General features: G+C 43.0%; 1 protein-coding gene across 1 annotated transcript in view; it reads left to right on the forward strand.

Annotated features, from left to right (window-relative positions):
- MAP2K5 (mitogen-activated protein kinase kinase 5) overlaps positions 1 to 23,628 on the forward strand; it is a 109,195-nt gene that overhangs the window by 14,629 nt on the left and 70,938 nt on the right. Inside the window, exons 4-7 of the mRNA XM_083184380.1 lie at positions 130 to 187; positions 11,281 to 11,321; positions 12,082 to 12,149; positions 13,666 to 13,714. Of these exons, the coding sequence (XP_083040506.1) occupies positions 130 to 187; positions 11,281 to 11,321; positions 12,082 to 12,149; positions 13,666 to 13,714 (216 nt within the window). The remainder of the gene's footprint in view (positions 1 to 129; positions 188 to 11,280; positions 11,322 to 12,081; positions 12,150 to 13,665; positions 13,715 to 23,628) is intronic.

Raw genomic sequence — 23,628 nt, forward strand, 5'->3', positions numbered from 1 at the left:
CTGTTTTTTTTAGTCCATAAGGTGCTGCTCTATCTGTTGCACAGCCTGAATTGGGAGTCATGAGAGGGATCTGTAAGGTGACCATTTTGGAATGTGCTTAGTGACAGGACTCTTGTTTTCTCCTTGCAGTATTGCAGTATGGTCCTTGAACAGCAGGGGAGTGGTCCTCTGCAAATCTACCCACGTGGTAAGTGCTATCCTGCCTGCTTCTTAAATCTGCCATTAATAAACATGTGGTTGCTATGGTATGTGTATGTCATATATTGAGTCTCTGAATCTCAAGCCATAGTAAAGTATGGGGAATTATTACACCTACCACGAGTTGTTTTATTGTGGTCACAATACTCAAACCCTTAATATATCCTACCACCGCAATCCCTTAGCACAATGTGTATCTATGGGGATGAGGAGATATATACATGGATAGGGTCAGAAACATTGTTTGAAATTGAACCTCTCTGTTACGGGAAGATACTGGGCCAGATGCACTAAGCTGCAAAAGTGATCAAATGGAGAGTGATAAACAGCCAGCCAATACCAAACCTTTTCATACCCCCACTATCCACGTTCGCATGGAGTTGATTTTATATAGTGCCAGCTGCATTGAATACACCCCATCGGTGGCCATCGTTGCCTTTGCCATCAATGGTATAAGTGTAACTGGCCATCGATAGTGCATTACTATGCAATTGATGACCATCAATGTGTTTACATATCGATGGTCATCCATTTTTGGCTTGTGGGTCAATCAAAATACGGGGGCTGGGGCTTCACAGGTGTCAGGGGCAGAGCTATGCTCCGTGTCCCAGTCCCTTGAGGAAAAAGTAAAAAAAAAAAGGTACTTGTGTATTATCACGGCGCCCACTAAGCAAATTGCTTAGTGGGCGATTCTGCGTAAGAAAATCGCATCAAATGTGTTTTTTTGCGTGTGATGCGATTTCCCTATGTAATTTATTCACTGCTCTCTGCCCGCTTGCATGCGATTTTATAGGGTGCCATTTACTTTACTATACCCTTCTATGAGATGCAATGAGATTCTAGGCACCCCTCCCCCCCCCCCCACTATCCACGCCACCCTGAAGCATGGCGGAATGCGTCCTCCCGACCTTTTCATACCCCCACTATTCACGTCGGTGTGGAGCTAATTTTATATAGTGTGGCGACATTTCACGTAATCCACGGGGCTTGCTGCGCTTGCCACACTATATGAAATCAACTCCACGCCGATGTGGATAGTGGGGGTATGAAAAGGTCGGGAGGAGGCGTTCTGCTGCGCTCGCCATGCTTTGGGGTGGCGTGGATAGTGGGGGGAGGGGGGTGCCTAGAATCTCATTGCATCTCATAGAAGTGTATAGTAAAGTAAATGGCATGTGGCAATGGCGTGATATCGCATCGCACCGCCCGCAGGCAGAGAGCAGTGAATAAATTACATAGGGAAATCGCATTGCACGCAAAAACCCGCATGCAATGCGATTTCTCTACGGTGCCATACTAATAGGGCGCCCTGCTAATACACAAGTACCAAAAAAAATGATTCAGTTTAGGTGGGAAATCATCTGGGTCTACCCCATCGATGGCAAAACTATTCAACATAGACCATGATTTCTAATCATCAGCTGTCGATGGCCATCTCTACATTTTTACACCATGGAAGCTTTTATGAACTGTATGTTTTTTGTAGCATTACTAACTCTGTCGTGTGATCCTCTCACATTTTACAAAAAACAATTTAGTAATGGTTATAAATGCGCCAAACCTGACTGCCGCAACTAATACCCCCTTGGGATACCAGCCCCAAAATTCAACACAAGCAAATACAAAACGGGAGTATACTGATGCGCTGTCAGACAACTAAATGGGGTGAATTCGTCACTCCTTCTTCCCTGGTCCTGGATTCTGTCCAAGGGTTTTTATGAGTTCATGGGTAGAAGAGGAAACAATAGATAGTCAAACCAGACACAATCCCAAAAAGGAAAATCGTTGTGATTAAGTTCTTGGAAGAACACTGACCTGTTCCACAGGCCCTATATGCCCATAAAGGTATCTTTGAAACACCCACGTTTTTCCAAATTCCCATGTACTTAATGCTCACCTTCCGGCAATGCCCTATATACACATAGGGGTATCTTTTCTGTTTCTTGGATGTCCAGATCTCAGCATCAAACTCATAGGCAGATGACGGTATAACACAATTTTATTTTCACAATCCGTACAATGATGAAAAAAAAACAGGATACAATGGACAAGCAGCAGAAAAAGATAAAAAAATTCCAAGCAAAGCTTCACCTCCTATCCCTGCCAACTCCGCACTCACCGGGTCTAGAGGAGAGTTGGTGCCTCACAAGATGGCGAAAAAAAGTGAAGAGGCCAGAGGGGATGGATCGGCTGAGCTGGAAAACGTCCCTCCACAACACCGACGCGTTTCGGACCTGTAATGGTCCTTTTTCAAGGTGTGGAGTGTATGAGTGGGGCAAAGGTATTTATACCTGCCCTACAAACAGCTTTGTTTGGCAAATAAAAAACCTGTACCGGAGTATCACATTTTTTAAAAATCAATTCATAAAATATACACATAATAAAAAACAGTAACATGTCACTATACATAATGCATTACATCAGGAGAACATTTGGAGGATAAAACAGAGCATTTGCTTTGTTATAAAGACACTTTGGTGCAAATGGATTGCGCTCAATCCGGAAAGTCCTTAACTGGTTTTAGCAGCCACAATACAGCGTTCCCGCCGTTGTTATCGGTGGGCTGTGTTTGACGATCCCGCTGACCGGATATCCGGGTCCGCGATCGTGATGACTGCTTCCGGTTTTGTGTATGGAACGCAAACAGACTCCATGCGGAAGCGGAGATGACATCTACTTCCGATTAGCGGTATGGAACGCAAACATCCCTCCGTTCAGTACTTCCTGATGTATGTTCAGTGACGCTTGCGTGTCATCTATGTTAACTTGAAACGCAGGTCACTTGGGATAATTTTTGGCTTCCATATCGCATCAGGCACCATAATATGGATGTTTCCATATGTAAAGAAAGATGTGCAAAGTTAGCATTAATCAAATATTGCCGTACAGCCCATATATAATTACACTAAAAAGATACAATATAGAAAACCTATTTCATTCATTACCATAAACAATAATAATAAAAATTCATTGGTAAAAAAATGATGATTTCATTAAAAATTTCTTAATAAAATATAGTATAAAATTTGATTAAAAAGACAAATAGCCAATACTTCATTTCAAAAAGCACTTGAGCTCGAAGTCCATATTTAAACCTGATGGGAACAGAGTTTTTAATGTGTATATGGTCTGCATTTCTGTGCGTGCCAATCTTTGTTCACAATCATTGATCCTCCAGTGTGGCTTCACCATCTTTATCCCACAGAAGGAAACCAGATGTCTAATGTCACACTGGTGGACTTTTCTAAAATGGTCCGACACATTGTTGGACTCCAGGCCTTTCTTTACATTCCTCACATGTTCTGCCCATCTGACCTTTAGGGCCCTGGATGTCCTACCAACATACTGTTTAGAACAGTCACATTGTAGTAAATAAATGCAGTTTTTACTATCACAGGTTATAAAGTCCTCAATTGGATACATTTTCTTTGTATGTGTAGATTGATATTCCTGTACACATTTTATTGAGCCTTTACAAGATCTGCATAAACTGCACATACCACATCTATAAAACCCTTTCGATTTTATGCGGGTAAGCGGTGATGGAACATTGATCGCACTGTTGACTATAGTGTCTTTTACATTCCTGGCCCTCCTGTACACAAACTTTGGGTTAGTATTAATATGTTTGGATAACAAAGGGTCACTGGTAAGTACGTTCCAATGTTTCTTTATCATGCGTTCTAACTGTTTATGTTGACTTGTATACCTCGTTATAAACATTACATCCGGTATACTAGATTTCACTTTTTTCGGCATATCCTGATCTCTATTCATTAACAGGGATCTGCCTTTATTTTTAGCTTCGTCAATCATAGGCTTTTGATATCCCTTACTAAGGAATTGCTTCTCCAATTGTAATGCCTGATCATCATAAACCTCTAAATCAGTACAATTCCTGCTAATACGCTGGAATTGACTTCCAGGGACACTTTTGAGCCAGTTAGTATGATGATTACTATCAGCTTCAATGAATGAATTACAATCAGTTTTTTTAATGTAATTTTTTGTTTTTAATAACTCATTCTCAATATAGATGGTAAGATCGAGAAAGTTCACTGTTTCCGAGCTGATATCGAATGTTAAACGGATATTCAAATCATTAGAATTTAAATGGTCACAGAACAGTTGTAAATCAGGCTCATTGCCCCTCCAAACACAGAGTATGTCGTCAATATACCGACGCCACAGCACCAGGCTGGCACCAAACGGGTGGTTCTGCCACACCGCTTTAATCTCCCACCATGCCATAAATAAATTGGCATAGCTTTGTGCCAGCCTGGTGCCCATAGCAGTGCCGGTTAACTGAAGATAGAAGCCACCATCGAACCAAAAGTAATTATTTGTTAAAATCAAGGAAATACCTTCCAGAATGAAGTTTTTCTTATCTTCTTTCATCTCTTCCTGATCTAAAAAGTATTTTATCGCTAACAACCCTTTTTATGTGGTCGATAATCGTATAGAGGGAGGCTACATCTGATGTTATTAATTTAAATCCTCCCTCCCACTTGATGGTTTTTAATACATCTAGAGTGGCGATGGTGTCTTTCAGATAAGACTGACTTTTTTGTACCATTGGTTGTAACCAATGGTCTAAAAAATGGGATAAATTTGAAAGAACAGAATTTGTTCCGGCCACTATTGGCCGACCAGGGGGTTGAGTTTCATTCTTGTGAATTTTGGGTAGTATATATACTACCGGTATTGATGGTTTTTCAATCATAATATATTCACTTTCAGACATTGTGATGACACCTTTTTTTGTATACAATTTAAGAAAAGTTGACAGCTTCCCACTGATAGTCTCAGTTGGGTTACCTCTTAATTTTTTGTAGGTTGCTGTATCAGACAGCTGTCTTATAATTTCGCTGTTATAATCCTCAACATCCAAAATTACAATACTGCCACCTTTGTCTGCGGGTTTTATGACGATTTGGTCATTTTCCCGCAGACTCTTGATGGCTTCACGTTCCTTTTTTGTTAAATTTACAGTTTTGTCTGGTTTGAACTGAATTTTTTCTAGGTCCTCACATACCAGGCGCTCAAAGGTCTCAATAAAACAACCCTTTTTGTGTTTTGGGTAAAACGTTGACCTTTTTTTAAAGATGGAATAGTTAGCAGTCTCATTAATTGTATTTTCTGTCTGTCCGCTTTCTTCGAAAAAACGTTTGAGTGTTAGCTTCCTAATACATTTCTGGAAGTCTATAAAGACTTCGAACTCATCTGTTTTATTTGACGGAGCGAACTTTAAACCCCGCTCCAAGACTTTCATCTCTTCAAACTAAAACCAGTAAAATGGAAATAAATAGCGATCCTATAGTTCCAAAACAAACCCCCAGAATAAAAAGATTCAACCAATCTAAACAACCATACCGGTACAGGCCCCAAGAGAGAATTCCAATTAATGAAGAAGTGTTTACCTTCCAAAGGAATAAGAAAAATTGGAGGGTGTCAGATCAGAATAGGAGGTATAAAAATAGTGAGGATATACCAATGAGACAAAAAAGGAATAGAAATTTTACCGATGAGGAGGAAACTCCCAGACATTGGAGACAAAATAGGCCAGACAATCAGAATACTGGTTGGAGAACTAAAAACAGATTTGAGCCTTTAAGAAGACACAGAGATAGTGAGTTTCATTTTTTAGACAAGGAAACTTATCAACCAATAACACATTGAAATCTAATTCCCCCAAAAAATATAAAAAAAGAGGGAAAAGAGGGGCAGGACTATCAGAGGGGTCTAAACTCAAGAAAAAAATAAAAAGATCTGAAAAATCACATGCCAAAATCCCTGTGGAAACACAGGATGTAGAACAACATGATATTAGTAAAAACAAAATTTTTAACTTGAGTAAATATATACCCAACGCAGAAGAGATGAAAGTCTTGGAGCGGGGTTTAAAGTTCGCTCCGTCAAATAAAACAGATGAGTTCGAAGTCTTTATAGACTTCCAGAAATTTATAAGGAAGCTAACACTCAAACGTTTTTTCGAAGAAAGCGGACAGACAGAAAATACAATTAATGAGACTGCTAACTATTCCATCTTTAAAAAAAGGTCAACGTTTTACCCAAAACACAAAAAGGGTTGTTTTATTGAGACCTTTGAGCGCCTGGTATGTGAGGACCTAGAAAAAATTCAGTTCAAACCAGACAAAACTGTAAATTTAACAAAAAAGGAACGTGAAGCCATCAAGAGTCTGCGGGAAAATGACCAAATCGTCATAAAACCCACAGACAAAGGTGGCAGTATTGTAATTTTGGATGTTGAGGATTATAACAGCGAAATTATAAGACAGCTGTCTGATACAGCAACCTACAAAAAATTAAGAGGTAACCCAACTAAGACTATCAGTGGGAAGCTGTCAACTTTTCTTAAATTGTATACAAAAAAAGGTGTCATCACAATGTCTGAAAGTGAATATATTATGATTGAAAAACCATCAATACCGGTAGTATATATACTACCCAAAATTCACAAGAATGAAACTAAACCCCCTGGTCGGCCAATAGTGGCCGGAACAAATTCTGTTCTTTCAAATTTATCCCATTTTTTAGACCATTGGTTACAACCAATGGTACAAAAAAGTCAGTCTTATCTGAAAGACACCATCGCCACTCTAGATGTATTAAAAACCATCAAGTGGGAGGGAGGATTTAAATTAATAACATCAGATGTAGCCTCCCTCTATACGATTATCGACCACAATAAAGGGTTGTTAGCGATAAAATACTTTTTAGATCAGGAAGAGATGGAAGAAGATAAGAAAAACTTCATTCTGGAAGGTATTTCCTTGATTTTAACAAATAATTACTTTTGGTTCGATGGTGGCTTCTATCTTCAGTTAACCGGCACTGCTATGGGCACCAGGCTGGCACCAAGCTATGCCAATTTATTTATGGCATGGTGGGAGATTAAAGCGGTGTGGCAGAACCACCCGTTTGGTGCCAGCCTGGTGCTGTGGCGTCGGTATATTGACGACATACTCTGTGTTTGGAGGGGCAATGAGCCTGATTTACAACTGTTCTGTGACCATTTAAATTCTAATGATTTGAATATCCGTTTAACATTCGATATCAGCTCGGAAACAGTGAACTTTCTCGATCTTACCATCTATATTGAGAATGAGTTATTAAAAACAAAAAATTACATTAAAAAAACTGATTGTAATTCATTCATTGAAGCTGATAGTAATCATCATACTAACTGGCTCAAAAGTGTCCCTGGAAGTCAATTCCAGCGTATTAGCAGGAATTGTACTTATTTAGAGGTTTATGATGATCAGGCATTACAATTGGAGAAGCAATTCCTTAGTAAGGGATATCAAAAGCCTATGATTGACGAAGCTAAAAATAAAGGCAGATCCCTGTTAATGAATAGAGATCAGGATATGCCGAAAAAAGTGAAATCTAGTATACCGGATGTAATGTTTATAACGAGGTATACAAGTCAACATAAACAGTTAGAACGCATGATAAAGAAACATTGGAACGTACTTACCAGTGACCCTTTGTTATCCAAACATATTAATACTAACCTAAAGTTTGTGTACAGGAGGGCCAGGAATGTAAAAGACACTATAGTCAACAGTGCGATCAATGTTCCATCACCGCTTACCCGCATAAAATCGAAAGGGTTTTATAGATGTGGTATGTGCAGTTTATGCAGATCTTGTAAAGGCTCAATAAAATGTGTACAGGAATATCAATCTACACATACAAAGAAAATTTATCCAATTGAGGACTTTATAACCTGTGATAGTAAAAACTGCATTTATTTACTACAATGTGACTGTTCTAAACAGTATGTTGGTAGGACGTCCAGGGCCCTAAAGGTCAGATGGGCAGAACATGTGAGGAATGTAAAGAAAGGCCTGAAGTCCAACAATGTGTCGGACCATTTTAGAAAAGTCCACCAGTGTGACATTAGACATCTGGTTTCCTTCTGTGGGATAAAGATGGTGAAGCCACACTGGAGGATCAATGATTGTGAACAAAGATTGGCACGCACAGAAATGCAGACCATATACACATTAAAAACTCTGTTCCCATCAGGTTTAAATATGGACTTCGAGCTTAAGTGCTTTTTGGAATGAAGTATTGGCTATTTGTCTTTTTAATCAAATTTTATACTATATTTTATTAAGAAATTTTTAATGAAATCATCATTTTTTTACCAATGAATTTTTATTATTTTGTTTATGGTAATGAATGAAATAGGTTTTCTATATTGTATCTTTTTAGTGTAATTATATATGGGCTGTATGGAAATATTTGATTAATGCTAACTTTGCACATCTTTCTTTACATATGGAAACATCCATATTATGGTGCCTGATGCGATATGGAAGCCAAAAATTATCCCAAGTGACCTGCGTTTCAAGTTAACATAGATGACACGCAAGCGTCACTGAACATACATCAGGAAGTGCTGAACGGAGGGATGTTTGCGTTCCATACCGCTAATCGGAAGTAGATGTCATCTCCGCTTCCGCATGGAGTCTGTTTGCGTTCCATACACAAAACCGGAAGCAGTCATCACGATCGCGGACCCGGATATCCGGTCAGCGGGATCGTCAAACACAGCCCACCGATAACAACGGCGGGAACGCTGTATTGTGGCTGCTAAAACCAGTTAAGGACTTTCCGGATTGAGCGCAATCCATTTGCACCAAAGTGTCTTTATAACAAAGCAAATGCTCCGTTTTATCCTCCAAATGTTCTCCTGATGTAATGCATTATGTATAGTGACATGTTACTGTTTTTTATTATGTGTATATTTTATGAATTGATTTTTAAAAAATGTGATACTTCGGTACAGGTTTTTTATTTGCCAAACAAAGCTGTTTGTAGGGCAGGTATAAATACCTTTGCCCCACTCATACACTCCACACCTTGAAAAAGGACCATTACAGGTCCGAAACGCGTCGGTGTTGTGGAGTGACGTTTTCCAGCTCAGCCGATCCATCCCCTCTGGCCTCTTCACTTTTTTTCGCCATCTTGTGAGGCACCAACTCTCCTCTAGACCCGGTGAGTGCGGAGTTGGCAGGGATAGGAGGTGAAGCTTTGCTTGGAATTTTTTTATCTTTTTCTGCTGCTTGTCCATTGTATCCTGTTTTTTTTTCATCATTGTACGGATTGTGAAAATAAAATTGTGTTATACCGTCATCTGCCTATGAGTTTGATGCTGAGATCTGGACATCCAAGAAACAGAAAAGATACCCCTATGTGTATATAGGGCATTGCCGGAAGGTGAGCATTAAGTACATGGGAATTTGGAAAAACGTGGGTGTTTCAAAGATACCTTTATGGGCATATAGGGCCTGTGGAACAGGTCAGTGTTCTTCCAAGAACTTAATCACAACGATTTTCCTTTTTGGGATTGTGTCTGGTTTGACTATCTATTGTTTCCTCTCACATTTTGCCAACATTAGAGTGGACCTCAGCCTTCAGTACAAATTTCCTGGACCTCTTTGTATCATTGTGGTATTAGAACAAATTGAACCATGGGCGTATAGGGCGGATATAGTTGGTCTCACTCATGTGATGTCCTTACCTAGACATCCGCTCACCCGTCCTGCTTATTCACAAAGTGCATTTGCATTCACACTAGCATCACGCCCGGCAAATGTGTCCACGTGCATTTTTGCAGCAGCACAATCCGGAAGCCTTGCACCTGTTCCCTGCTGCACAACCACCCGCGCTGTAACATGACTTCACATCTTGCTGCGTTGCACAAAGGCTTATTGATGTGTGCAGTAATTATAGAGTGCGTGACGATTGTTAATAGCTGGGGCACAGCACACTCTCCGCTGACGCAGCAGGGGTTAAATATGCATTCCAGCGAGACAGAGCAGGGGGCAAAAAATGTAATTCTTTACTTCAAGACAATCAATCAAAATTGACAGTGACTTTAACAACAATTTGTGGCGTGCAGGGGACGTGAAAAGGGAGCAGCCTGCTCTGCGTGAGCCAAGACCTGTGAGCGTGATTATATTCATAATAATCATCTTTATTTGTCATGTTGCTGTGACAGACAGTGCAATGTTGTGGAATGATATAGCTGAAGCGAGCTCCTGTTCGCCCCCACACCTCTCTCTACTTCCGAATCACATGGATCGGATCTGAATCCCCTTTCTGTGTGTTGTCATTATCTGTTCACAAATAATGAGTTTATGTAAAGGTATTCTCATAGGCTTACTATGCCATTCAAATTCTAGTGCTTGGCAGCCATTCCCATCTACCCCAGTGCGGATCAAACTAAATAATATATATTCATACTTTGCATTATTGCCTAGAGGCCCTTACATTAAAACGCGTTACTGTATTCTTCCAGTCCAGTTTGTGCCGTACAGTGTTAGAGAACTTATCACGTGACCCAACTCTATCATCTTTCGACTTTCAAAAGGTTAGCTTTGTCAACAGTTAACCTGGGAAAGAGAGGGTTAATCAAAGCCACTTGGTGTAAATGTGAAGATTTAATTCCAAATTCCTTATTGAGGTTGGAGTAGTCTCTGTCATGAAGGGGGGTCAATATTATTTATACCTGCATGCCGTCTGTGTGTCACAATTCATATAAGAGTAGAATACACAAGGCTCCTGTCCGTGGCCTGTAATCAGCCCGGTCTGCCCTTTTCCAAGAAAGATATTAGGAACATTTAATAAGACGCCCTGTGCTGACAGGAGGCACGTGGCAAGCATCCTGGCTATTAATATGAATAGTCAGTTCTTCCTATTGCACGGAATTCCCAGTATCGCAGCACCTGCTCCAGAATGTGGAATTAAGGGCAGCACACAATCAGTTTTAGCTTACTCTCTCTGTGTGTGTGTTTTTTATTATGTGTTTTAAGCAGAAATTAGAATTTAGATGAGACGGTGTCAGGAGGGTGTGTGATTTCACAGAAAGGATCCTGTCTTCAGGGTATTCTCTCTCTGCTCAGAGAGCCTCTCTTCAATCATTCCTCGCTGCTAATTTTGGTGTCACTCTCATTTCTTTTTAAACGATTCATTTCAAAGGAAAGAGGGGGGGGGGGAGATTGTAAATGGCCCCGATGTGATCTACAATTTAGTCTATTACTGTTGCAGCCTGCAAGCCTCCCGGGAAGCGGAACATACATGGCCTCAAGGTAGGAATTTCAATAATTGTTTCAGTAAAGTTGGATGGATTTGAAATGCTGTGTTCCACTTATTGAAACGTCAAAAAAAAAAAAAAAAAACCTCACAACCCTGTACTTTCAGCACTGCTGACAAGCAGGACTAGGTTTCCTGACAGGTACGGTGCCTGTGAGTACAGGACATCTCCAGACCTTGCACTTCTTCCATTGCCAGTTCACTTGACATTAACCCCTCAGCTGCACTGGAGGCTGTCCGCACGATTAGCATATAGATGCGTAAGTGCATTGCATTTGTATATTGGAGGTCAGATAGTACAGAGATAAGCCTCTATGTACAGAAAATACTTTAAAGAACGTCAAATTTTTTCGCGCCATTTAGTTTTTCTACATATATCGTTGAATACACAAAAACGTTATTCATAAGGATTCAGTTCACAGAACCAAACAAGTATATGTTGATTTTTCATGATAATTTGGGCTCCTGATGGTGCTGTTCTATTATTTTTTGGCTGGGTGTTGTGTTTGACGTTACACATCATAAAGAAGAGTCTGGAATTCTAAACCTAGCCACCTCCCCCTCCATATACAAGAACAAGAGATAACTGGGGTGGCTCTAATTAAAGTGGTTCATTTTTATTTTTGCGTACGGATTCGCCAGGTCCTAATAAAATGCTTTGTAAATCCGCATTCTTCATGTTAATGTTCTCTCTTGTTGGATATAAAGCTAATATTGACGAAAAAGAAACAACACGTTTGTTCTATGTTTTGTCAGGTGAACACCAGAGCAGGACCATCTGGCAGCAGCAGCCCGTCAGTGTCAGACAATATGGCCAGCAATAGGTAAGGTGTGTGCAGGTTAATGAGTGCACATTACTGCTCAATGTCAGTCAGCCACCTACAGCCGCATCACCCCGGGGCTGTGTTCAAGAAGAAGCAGTGAGCACGAGGTGTGTGGTTCTCAGACTGTCTAGGAACAACTTAATGGCAGAGGCAGTGAGTGGAAAATAATGGAAATAAACCACGGATGGTTAATAAGGGGACTGAAGCACGACCTACTACATGTGTACATCCATCAGGGTCCTAACCCTATATTACTCACTCCTCAGTGCTCTGCAGATTTGTGATATGATTATTATGTCCATCTTTGTGCAGACTACAAGGCTAGTGGGGGTCTCTCTCTGCAGTAGACAGCTATGGCTGTATATGTCAGTAACCAACCTGCAAAAGGGCTCTTTTGTCACATGACATGCCTACTCTTGGGAAAATGCTCCCATTTTATGGGTGAGATAACTTTACTGACCGATTTGGCAACATCTGTGTGGGATGCAAATGTGGATTGGTTGTTCATCGTGCTAAATAGATATTAGAGGGGAGAAAATCAGATTGGTCTATTGAAATGAGCGGGTGGGGGGTGTAAGAGGCTGTTTATGGACCGAAGCACTGGGAGGTGGATAATGCTCAGTGATTAGTGCAGGCTCTAATGACAGAACGGACACGGTCAGACAGAACGAGTATGGTATATTAGGTGGACACTATCTAGGTTGACCACAAATGGCTGACACAAAAGATCTACACAAGGAAGCAGTCGACACGTGAAACGGTCGACATTGGTTTTTAGGGTGTCAGTTTGTAGATTTGTTAACATGGACCCCAAATTAGTGCACCACGTTGCTTCCCTTAGCTCGCTACCACTGCGTTTAGCACACTACTGTGGCCAATCGGAGTCCACGTTTATGATGAAGTACAAAAAATCCCCCCAAAAAACTGTGTCAACCTTTTCATGTCGACAATTGCCACATTGACATTTTGCTTGTAAATCTATTGTCAGTGTTGACCATATAGTGTCAACCTAGTAACTGCCGGCCTAGACGTTGTTGGGCTACCATCTGGATCCCAGACAGAACAGGTATATTTAGCGAGTGTGACTGAGCTGTTTTTCTGCACAAAGTTATTAAAGGGATTTTTCATTTTATTTTGGAACTTTTACTAAATCTCTTTTCCCGATAATAGTAGTTCAGTGGCTGATGTTCCTTGAGAACCCTCGCTATTCTCTCTATTTAGCATTGTCCTGACATATATAGCACCTTCAGCACCACCAGGCTCTCCATGGGAAATTACATAGCACTCAGTTCTAATTAAAAGCATAAGAGCTGCTGGGTCGGAGCTATCCTGCTACGGAGAGTCCAGCTGGGCTGAAGTTGATCACCAGAGGTCCTGACTGTGAGTCTGGGATCCTGCTAAACAGAATGACCGGTGTAGGTCCCAGTCACTGTACTTATATTGGGGGGGGGGGGTGCTAGTAATGGCATTAGGTGAGGGAAAACCCATTGACATGTTGTAATGTCCTCTCTTACAGCCTGAAGACATCATCTGCAGAACTAAAAAAGATTTTGGCTAATGGACAGGTAAGCAATGCCCTTAACCCATGCAACACACACATGCTATATATAGATATTGGTGTATCTTATATTTAATACCCCTTTTCCATCGACCGAAAACACCCGGGATTTGTCAGTGGAAATGGTGACAAGGTAAAAATCTGTAGAAATGGCTCTTTCCCAGGTTTTTGGACCCGGGCAGGGGAAGCTGGCCATTGCGCAAGCATCTCCCGCTGACTGCATCTTGCTGCTCATCTGCTGCTGACAGCCCTCCCCCCTCCAGTGCCCGCACGTCGTTTAGCACCCCCCATCGGTGCCTGTTCAACGCTGACGAGCACCCCCCCCCTCGTCACTGACCCCTGACGCTGACCACCCACCGCAAACCCCACCCTGTGTTGCTGGCTATACTTCATATCTTCATGCATTTGTCACTTATACCCCTTTCACACTGCCAAAATTGGGGCGGGAAGCACTGCTGAATTTGAAAACAGGTGCCCTCCCAGAGCTGTCTCTCCCCCCTCACCCCAGAAGATGCAGGGACTACGCTGGTGTGAACGGGGCCAACCCGAGAATGTCTCTGCTTGATCTCTGGATTGTATTCCCAGGTAAATCCCTGCATTTTCTGGTGTGGAAGTGGTATTATTTATAGTTATGCATCTTTGATATATCTTTAAAGAAAAAATTTAAATAAAGCTTTGATATACAGATATATATTCAGCCTCACAGTATTTTGCTGGGAATAATGGAGTATTTTCATAGAAACATAGAATTTGGCAGCAGATAAGAGCCACCTAGCTTACGTAGTCTGCCCGGTCTAGTCTAGTTCCATTTTGCTTTACAGTGCTGGCCTTATAAATATATCAAAATCCTTTCAACCAATGATGATTTATAATCCATTTTTTGATGGTGGCCAATTTCTGGGAAAACATTTATGCTAATCAGCCTCTCTGGACCTTTGCAATGACCCATCCTTCTCACCTGTCCTTGCTTCACTGTGCGTTTAAATCCTTTAAAGAAAAGGTTGTAGTTTTCCTTTTTGTCCAGTACCTAAGGCACAGAGACGGGAGCCTTCTTATTTGTTACACCATGAGAGTCTTGCTGACTTTTAGCACTCTTTTTAACTTAAGCTGGCCATACGCTTATATGATTTGTGCCCTTTTCACCCAATTCCGATGGATCAGGCCAAGAAATCAGGTGGCTAAATCGTATGTGCGTAACCTCAGATCTGATTCGCGGCCCCATGTGCATCGGATTCGGATACAATACAACAGTAATTTTCAACCTTTTTACCTTGGGGCACACTAAATAATATTTTAAAACTGCCAAGGCACACCATGAGATCCCCACAGGGCAAAACATATAACAAAAAAAAACAATCGCACTAGTTCCCACAGGTAACAAAAATAAAATACATGGTCCCTTTACATGAAAAGAAGTTAAACTGGTAGTGGCTTTAAACTGGTTTGAGCATCTCTAGATCTGGGGCACACTTGAGAACAGCTCAAGGCACACTAGTGTGCCATGGCACAGTGGTTGAAAAACACTGCAATACAATGTATGCTAAAGAACAGCATACAATGTATTTTATGTGGTCCAGCCGCGCAATCAGTTGCCGAGGTATTGCATGCGAGGCTGCATGCAGTACCTGGGATTAGTGTATGTGGACCTTAAGTGTTTAAAGCCAACGGCTTATCGCATCCAGCAGTTGAACCACTGTCACAGGGTGTGCAGCCTGAACACCTGGACAATGCAGATAACGATCCTCTTGAAATAGGATCATCATCAGGCCTGGTGGAAAGGGTATGCAGTCATTGGATAGACAATGTCTAGGCCGACCAATAATGTTCGACAGGGACTAGGTTGACACCTAAAAATAGTTGACATACCTGCCAAAAGGTCGACACAAGCTTGTGGTCAACATTCAAAAGGTCGACATGAGTTTTTCATGATTTCTTTAAAAAAAAGAAAAGGTGGTTTTTCGTACCTTTCTATCCAAGTGGGCAAATAGAGGGGGACTATAATAGTGTGCCCAAAGCATGGCGAGCAAAGTGGTACATATACTGTCTATGGTGTGCATGTCGACAGAAGATTACATGGACAACAAAAAAAATCATGTCTACCTTTTGACTGTCGACCTTGCCTATGTCAACCACAAGCTTGTGTTGACCTTTTGGCAGTGTCGACCTAAGGTATGTCGTCTCTTTTTCAGTGTCGACCTAGTGACTGTCCAACTAGACATTGTCCATAATCTATACCGTATCCGGCGGCGAGTGAAAGATGACAGACCATATCCCACCCACGTGTGGCCCGATTGAACCGTGGTCATTTTGGCCTAAGGACCTTATTCTGATCCACACACAATGCTGCGAAATGCGCAGCGCTGTGCATGGCTGTAACGACCGCCCCCCTCCCCCACGCTGACTTCCCCGCATGGCTGAGAATGGATGCTTAGCATAAACATCCGCTGACGTCAGCTGCCCGCCCCACGTACCCACATTTAAGGGCGCATTTACATGGGAACGCCCATGAAATGCTGGGCGTTCCCATGGGCGCGACCCCTCGCCCATGTCCCTGCGCATGTGCAGATGCAAAACATCGTTCCCCCCATGCGAACGCACGGAGGGAACGATCGATTGTGAATAAGGCCCTTACTTCAGAGATAAATTGAATAAGAGATAAATTACTAAAAAGACAAACTCTCTACATCAAGTCTTGTATATGTACCGAAACAAGGCCTTGTGACATGTGACTGTCTAGCAGAAGATCTGGGGTCTCCCTGCCAAAGATTACTGTGATAAATGAGAGAGAGAGAGAGAGAGATAGCGTTCTAGTTCCGTCTTCAGACAGATTTGTGTTCGGCTATAAGTCCAAAGGAATAAATGACCAGAGTAGAGGCAGAAGTTCTGTCCCTTATCCTGCTTTGGGTTTTGACCCAGTCTTGTTTTTAGAGTAGACTGGCAAGCCTTGGTTCCCTGGTGGGAAAGGAAAAGCCTCAGCCCTACTATCTCCTATATATTTGGCTACATCTGTCACTCAAAGTGGGTGTCTGTGTCTATAACGCTCTGTTCCTGGACTTTCCTCTTAATGTGTGATTGCCTTCATCTGTGCTGAACACCTTTCTGAGAAATTAACCTGTTTAAAACAGGTGATGGCAATCATACATTAAGGGGAAGTCTAGAAACAGAGCATTGTGTCCCTCCTGGAGAGGGTCATGTTGGGAGGTATGTGACAGAGAACCAGCCCAGTGAGCCCACAGACAGTGCCAGACACCCACTGCCTTCCCATGTTGCCCAGCACTGCTACTCCACAGCCACCAGGTGAGCGCCCCCCTCCCGCGATTTGCGGCAAAACCTCCCCCCCGCGCGCCCCCCCTCCCGCGATTCGCGGCAAAAACACCCGCTCCCCCGCGACCCCCCCTACCGCGATTCGCAGCAAAAACACCCACGCGACCCCCCCTCCCGCGATTCGCTGCAAAAAGAACCCCCCCACGACCCCTCCCGCAATTCGCGGCATAACCACCACCCCGCGACCCCCCCTCCCGCGAATCGCGGCAAACCCTCCCCCGTGACCCCCCCCCCCGCGACCTCCCTCCCGCGATTCGCGGCAAAAAGAACCCCCCCGCAACCCCCCCTTGCACGATTGGCGGCACCCCCCCTGCGACCCCCCTCCCGCGATTCGCGGCACCCCCCCCCCCCGCAATTCGCAGCAGCCCCAGGATTAAATGGCACATGCAAAACACTGACATGGCTATGGTCGACAATGAAAAAGGTTGACATGAGTTTTTGAAGATTTATTTTTAATTTTTTTAATTTTTTCATATTCATTGTCATGTGTCGACATGGACACCAATGAAATGGCACACTTATGTCAACATTTACATGTGTTGACCTTTCTGTGTTGATTTTTTCTTGTGGCGATTCGCGTCACACCCCCCCGCAACCCCCCCTCCCACGATTCGCGGCACCCCCCGTGACCCCCCACCTCCCGCAATTCGCGGCAACCCCCCACCGGAACCCCTGTGAACCCCGCCCTCCCGCGATTCGCGGCACCCACCCCTGCGACCCCCCCCCCCTCCTGCAATTCGCGGCACCCCCCCCCCGTGATTCGCGGCAGCTCCAGAATTAAATTGCACATGGAAAACACTGACATGGCTATGGTCGACAATGAAAAAGGTTGACATGAGTTTTTGAAGTTTTTTTTTTCATTTTTTTAATATTTTCATATTCATTCTCATGTGTCGACATGGACACCAATGAAGTGCCACACTTATGTCAACATTTACATGTGTTGACCTTTCTGTGTTGATTTTTTCTTGTGGCGATTTGCGTCACACCCCCCCACCCCCCTCACAACCCCCACTCCCGCGATTCACGGCACACACACACACACCTCCCCCGCGATTCTCGGCACCCCACCCCGTGACCCCCCCTCCCGTGATTCACGGCACACCCCCGCGACCCCCCCTCCCATGATTCGCCGCAACCCCCGCCCCGTAACCCCCCTCCCGCGATTCGCGGCACCTACCCCCGCGACCCCCCCTCCCGCAATTCGCGGCACCCCCCCGCGATTCGCGGCAGCTCCAGAATTAAATTGCACATGGAAAACACTGACACGGCTATGGTTGACAATGAAAAAGGTTGACATGAGTTTTTGAAGTTTTGTTTTTCATTTTTTGAATGTTTTCATATTCATTCTCATGTGTCGACATGGACACCAATGAAGTGCCACACTTATGTCAACATTTACATGTGTTGACCTTTCTGTGTTGATTTTTTCTTGTGGCGATTCACGTCACACCCCCCCCCACCCCCCCCGCAACCCCCACTCCCGCGATTCACGGCACACACACCCCCCCCCCGCGATTCTTGGCACCCCACCCCGTCACCCCCCCTCCCGTGATTCACGGCACACCCCCCGCGACCCTCCCTACCATGATTCGCTGCAACCCCCCTCCCGCGATTTGCGGCAACCCACCCCGCGACCCCCCTCCCGCGATTCTCTGCAATCCCTCCCCTCCCGCGATTCGCAGCATCCACCCCCCCCACAACCCCCCCTCCTGCAATTCGCGGCACCCCCCGCGACCCCCCCTCCTGCAATTCGCGGCACCCTCCGCGACCCCCCCTCCCGCGATTCGCGGACACCTAAGTTGCAATACAGGGCATCTTTCATACAATTCTAACCATATTTCTCATATACAAACGTTCACAAATTAAGGGGGCGCAGCCCCTTACGACGGTGTGAAGAGCGCCCGTAGGGCGCGATGAATCACCTAGTAAAAAAATATATAGTTTCCAGTTTTCCACCATTAATTATATGTGTACACTCTGAACTACTTTATAATGTTACATTACACATCTGCTCAGCTGTTGTCTGGACCCGACTTTATGTTTGGTAGGCGCGGCTAGCACCGGTCCGTCTTTACTGCATTCATGGGAGCCACGTGGGATTTGCGCGTATGATAAACAGCCGTCTCCCTCTCCCAGCTCTGGGGAGGCAGCTGCCCGATGCTATCAAGCCTGCCTATTAGGATCAATTGGCCAAGACATCTGTGTCACTGCAAATAAAAGGGTCTTATTGATTTCCTAACTGCTGCTCACTTCCCTTCCTTGTTCAGACGCTTGAAATCTTAATTATCTCAGCATCTTCCCTGCGTGACCCCCTCCAAGACTCATCGGCATTTCATGAATCAAGTTGTCATAGTTTAGCATGTCAAGAAGACAATTAAGCTGCCCCTCCTTTCCGCCTCTGTCCTCCTTTCACCCCCTCCCACTAAACATTCATCTATCATCCTCTCACCATATACTCACACCGAAGGCTAACTCCACCGTGCCGATATCAGTGAACTTCATACATTAATGGAAGAGTATTGCTCTCATTCCATACACCACTAATAAATAGTAGCATTCCACCACAGTCCGGGCTCAGCAAAACAAGTTCTAGTTATCCGACTGAGGACCAAAGTGAGGGTTTATGACGCATAAGCTCCCAGCAGCTGCAGGGTTAATATGAGTCCTTATTAATCATTAATAGGAAATGAGAAGCCATTCCTCAAGTTAATCAGATATTGACAGGCCAGGAATAGTGTTGCATTGATACAGGTTATGTGGTATAAATATTTATTTCTTTCCTGTCACTCTGGGTGAATACTGGTATTGATCCCTTATTGATAGTGTCAGCACTTGATAGGAAGCATTGTCGCTGGTGCCGAGAGAGTCCCTTTCCTTGTTCGCTTTAAATTTACTCCCTGTGATCCCGCTGTGATTTGGGATACTCTGCGTTACGCAGGAATGTTGCTGGCAGAGCCTAACCTGATCACTAACTAATGAACCTGAAGTTAGCTGCATAGTGATTTGTGTGCTGTTGCCTTAAGCGAAACACAGTAAACGCAGATCTGCTGATAGAGAGAGCCATACTTACTAACTTATCAGCTGCAAATTGCTCAATTTATTTCCGGACTCTTTCTCGGAGTTGGACTGCAATTTATGTTCTCCTTCATTGCGTGAGCGTGTGTACTCATAGCATGCAGAACTGTAGGTTTATTGTGCTGTGCCCGCCCCCTATCTGTACAATTGGCTGGATACTTATCATCATTATCTGTACTTGCAGCCGCCTGCCTACAACATGATGCGCCTGGAAACAGACGTATATTTGCACTTGTGTATAATTTTGTGTAGCCTGCAGTTGTGTCTCTAAACTTTGGGCCTGATTCAGAGAGATGTACGCAAATACAGACGCCGCTGTGAATGACTATGCCGTGGTTACGTAAAAACTTGCTAATGCTGCCACCCTTTGATTGGTATTGATATGCTACCAACAGCTTCAGTAATCCCAGCAACCGTTTGGGGCAGCCCTATGATTGCGTAGCATGACCATAAGAAGGAAGGCCCTAGAGACATTGTAGCTCCGTACAGGGCTGCAGTCGTAGCCACTAAGATGCCCCCAAAACAGTTGTGACATTCCTGCGCATATGATGCCACTTTCCATAACCTTCCCCAAATTGCCCCTGATTGTCAATCATTTAAAAATTCTCTCTGTGTCCACCATTGCAAGACCATCACAGCACTTGGATAGTTACGTGTAAATGTATTTGACGTGGTAGTTCAATATACTCTGTTTTCGAGTATGTGCAGTACAATTATATGCAAAATGCGTTGTGCAAAAAAACACACGTTCAGCTCTGCGTCATCCCCTGTACCTTTAGGTGGTAGAGCTATAGAGAAAAAGCCTTGCCTAAGAAAACAACACAACAACAATTGTTGCCTGTACCACGGCCTCACCTCACATATACTTGGCAGCTCTCTGTGCACCTCCTACTTGGCAATTTTCTTCAAATATTCAACTTTGTGAATATTATTAGTAAGTATGCTACCAGCTCTAGTTTAGGTTTAGTGGTCCTTTAAATCCAGTGATAAATTATTTATCACGGACTGTGCTGTAATAAATTCACTTCATAGTCTGTAGTCACAAGGCTTTTTATAAAGCTATCATGGGGTAAATAAACAGCAGTGTTTGTGCAGTGATATGCGTGTTTGTCTATAGCTGTACAACTGAATATTCTTTTATTGGATATACGTATGTATGTATAATATATATAAATATGTGTGTGTGTATGTGTATATATATATATATATATATATATATATATATATATATATATATATATATATATATATATATATATTAATGACGAAAGTGAGAGTGATTGCAGTTCGCCAGTGATTGCAACATGAAACCACAGATGTAGAGTAAGGAGTGTATTTACTAAAGTGCAGGTTTTATAAGTGGAATTCTAGCTATTGTCTTCTAGCAGGTTCTGATTGGTTCCTATGGGCAACACCTCCACTTCTAAAAATCAGCCCTTTAGTAAATATATACGCCTGAGTTTATCTGCTTATCATGTGTGGTTGTAGTTTTGAAAGCTTGTTTGCCACTGACTTATGTATTTTTATAAAATCATTTTTTTATGTTTTAGCCACCTTGTAAAGCGCAATAGAATCCTTGTGGTGTCCTATAAACTAAAGATGATGAGAATACATTTAAATAGCTCATAAGGTGTCACAAGAGCTCCGAAATGCCTTAAAAAGTACATCAACAAATGAATAAAACAAGAAACTTGTGACTTACAATACAAAGCAGTGCACGACAAGGACATGGTTTATAAACATTGCTGCATCAGTAATACTCCTTTCACATCGCTCTTTGCCCAGTCAAACCGGATGCAGTGTGAAAGCACCAAAGTGAATAATTCAGGTCGAGCAACCCAGCAATTGGATTTAAATTGAAAGTTATTATAAGTGAATTCGCAATGGGTTTGATTATTGAATGACTGCGCATCAAAAATAACATCTGTATCTATTCACAATACCCTCGCAGTTTGACTGACAGGAAGCCAGAATTTGAGGGTGGTAACTGGGGTTTTCTGGAGTTTAAGGGCAAATGTGTGACTTCAGGGCCTGATTCTGTCACAGAGTTGCGGAAGGGTCATAGTTCCTCACGCTTGCACAGACTGGTGAAAATAATTAGATGGTGAGCGATTTTGGCAAGCCATTTGCAGACTTGCATGTGCTGGGTTTTCACTGTGCCTGGGCGGCGACTATCTGATCACAGGTCTCTGCTAAATCACCCCTCAGTGATCAGGTCTGAATCATTCCCTTTATTCCATAGTTAAGGGTGATTTTATAGTCTATCACTTCTCTAAGCTTAACCCTTTGAGGGCCAACATCTCTGTTTGGCTCACATTTGTTATGTAAATTCAAATAATAAATGTGGTGTAATAAAAGATTATATTTGCTATATAAAAGTAAACATTACAGGTCATTATGATGAATAAAAATTGTGCGCTTGCCAATTGTCCCACCAATTTGAACAAATTTACTTGCCACTTAAAGGGTTAATACATCTGCCACAGTATGTATTGCTTTTTTATTTGACCAATAACAGATAGTTTTTGTGGGGGGGGTTGTGCTTTATCTGGCAAATATGGAAAGCGTATTGCATTACTGTAGTAGGGGCCAGATTCGGGTAATGCCGCCCCCTCTGCCTTTCGTGCCCCTGTGCAGGGCTACGAACAGATGTGTATGGGTGCACATGCGCAGTGGTCTCATCCTCGGACAGGGGCTGAATTCAGACCTGTGCGAGCAGAATCGCCCCCTACTGTAGGTGTGTGACATTTGCAATATCACAGAAAGAAGCTGTCTTCTCTGGTATCTGCCCATCCGCAGCTAATAGACTGGTCCGGGCTGGATAGCCGTTCTATTTTAGAATATAATTATGATGGTTTATGATACATATCTCAGGATCCGTGATTTTGTACATATAAAATCTCACCGTTAACCTTCAGATGCTGGCCTGAAAATGTGTTAAACAGCCCAACCCAGCCACTTAGTGTCCACTGGAGTTGCTGAAGATCCCCTTCATCAATCCTCCCCTGGTGTGACCCTCTGCACCTCTGATATATCATCCCAGCCTGACACCTTTTATCAAACTTTAATGAAATGACCCAGGCAAACAAATTGTCATTAAACTTTCCATCACTCTGTCCCTTGGTATCACCTTTTATAAATTGGACGGCAAATGTTGTATTGATCTTGCTGTTCTTGCAGCTGAACTTGAAATGACCTGGGCCCTGTGTTGTTTATTGCCCCAAGTTGCTTTTGCCTGACACTTTACATCCCAAGCATGATATGCTCTTCCTCTGTCAGTCACTCTCCTCTCTCTGCTGTTCTCTCTCATTTCAGCTCTCACTCATTGCTTCCCTTCTTCTCAAGCTGTTACAACTTCACAGTCCTTCTTCCCACACATCTATCTCACTTCTTTTAAACACATCAACTTCTCCCCATCTAGTTCACTTCTAAATTCCCCTTTCTGTCATTCCCTCTTTTTCTTTATCTCTTCTCTCTTTACTCCTCTCTTCCACCATCTTTTTCCCACCCCTTCTCCTC

Source organism: Crinia signifera, chromosome 4 (assembly GCF_055691185.1).
Source record: "Crinia signifera chromosome 4, ASM5569118v1, whole genome shotgun sequence".
In the NCBI taxonomy this organism is placed as follows: Eukaryota; Metazoa; Chordata; class Amphibia; order Anura; family Myobatrachidae; genus Crinia; species Crinia signifera.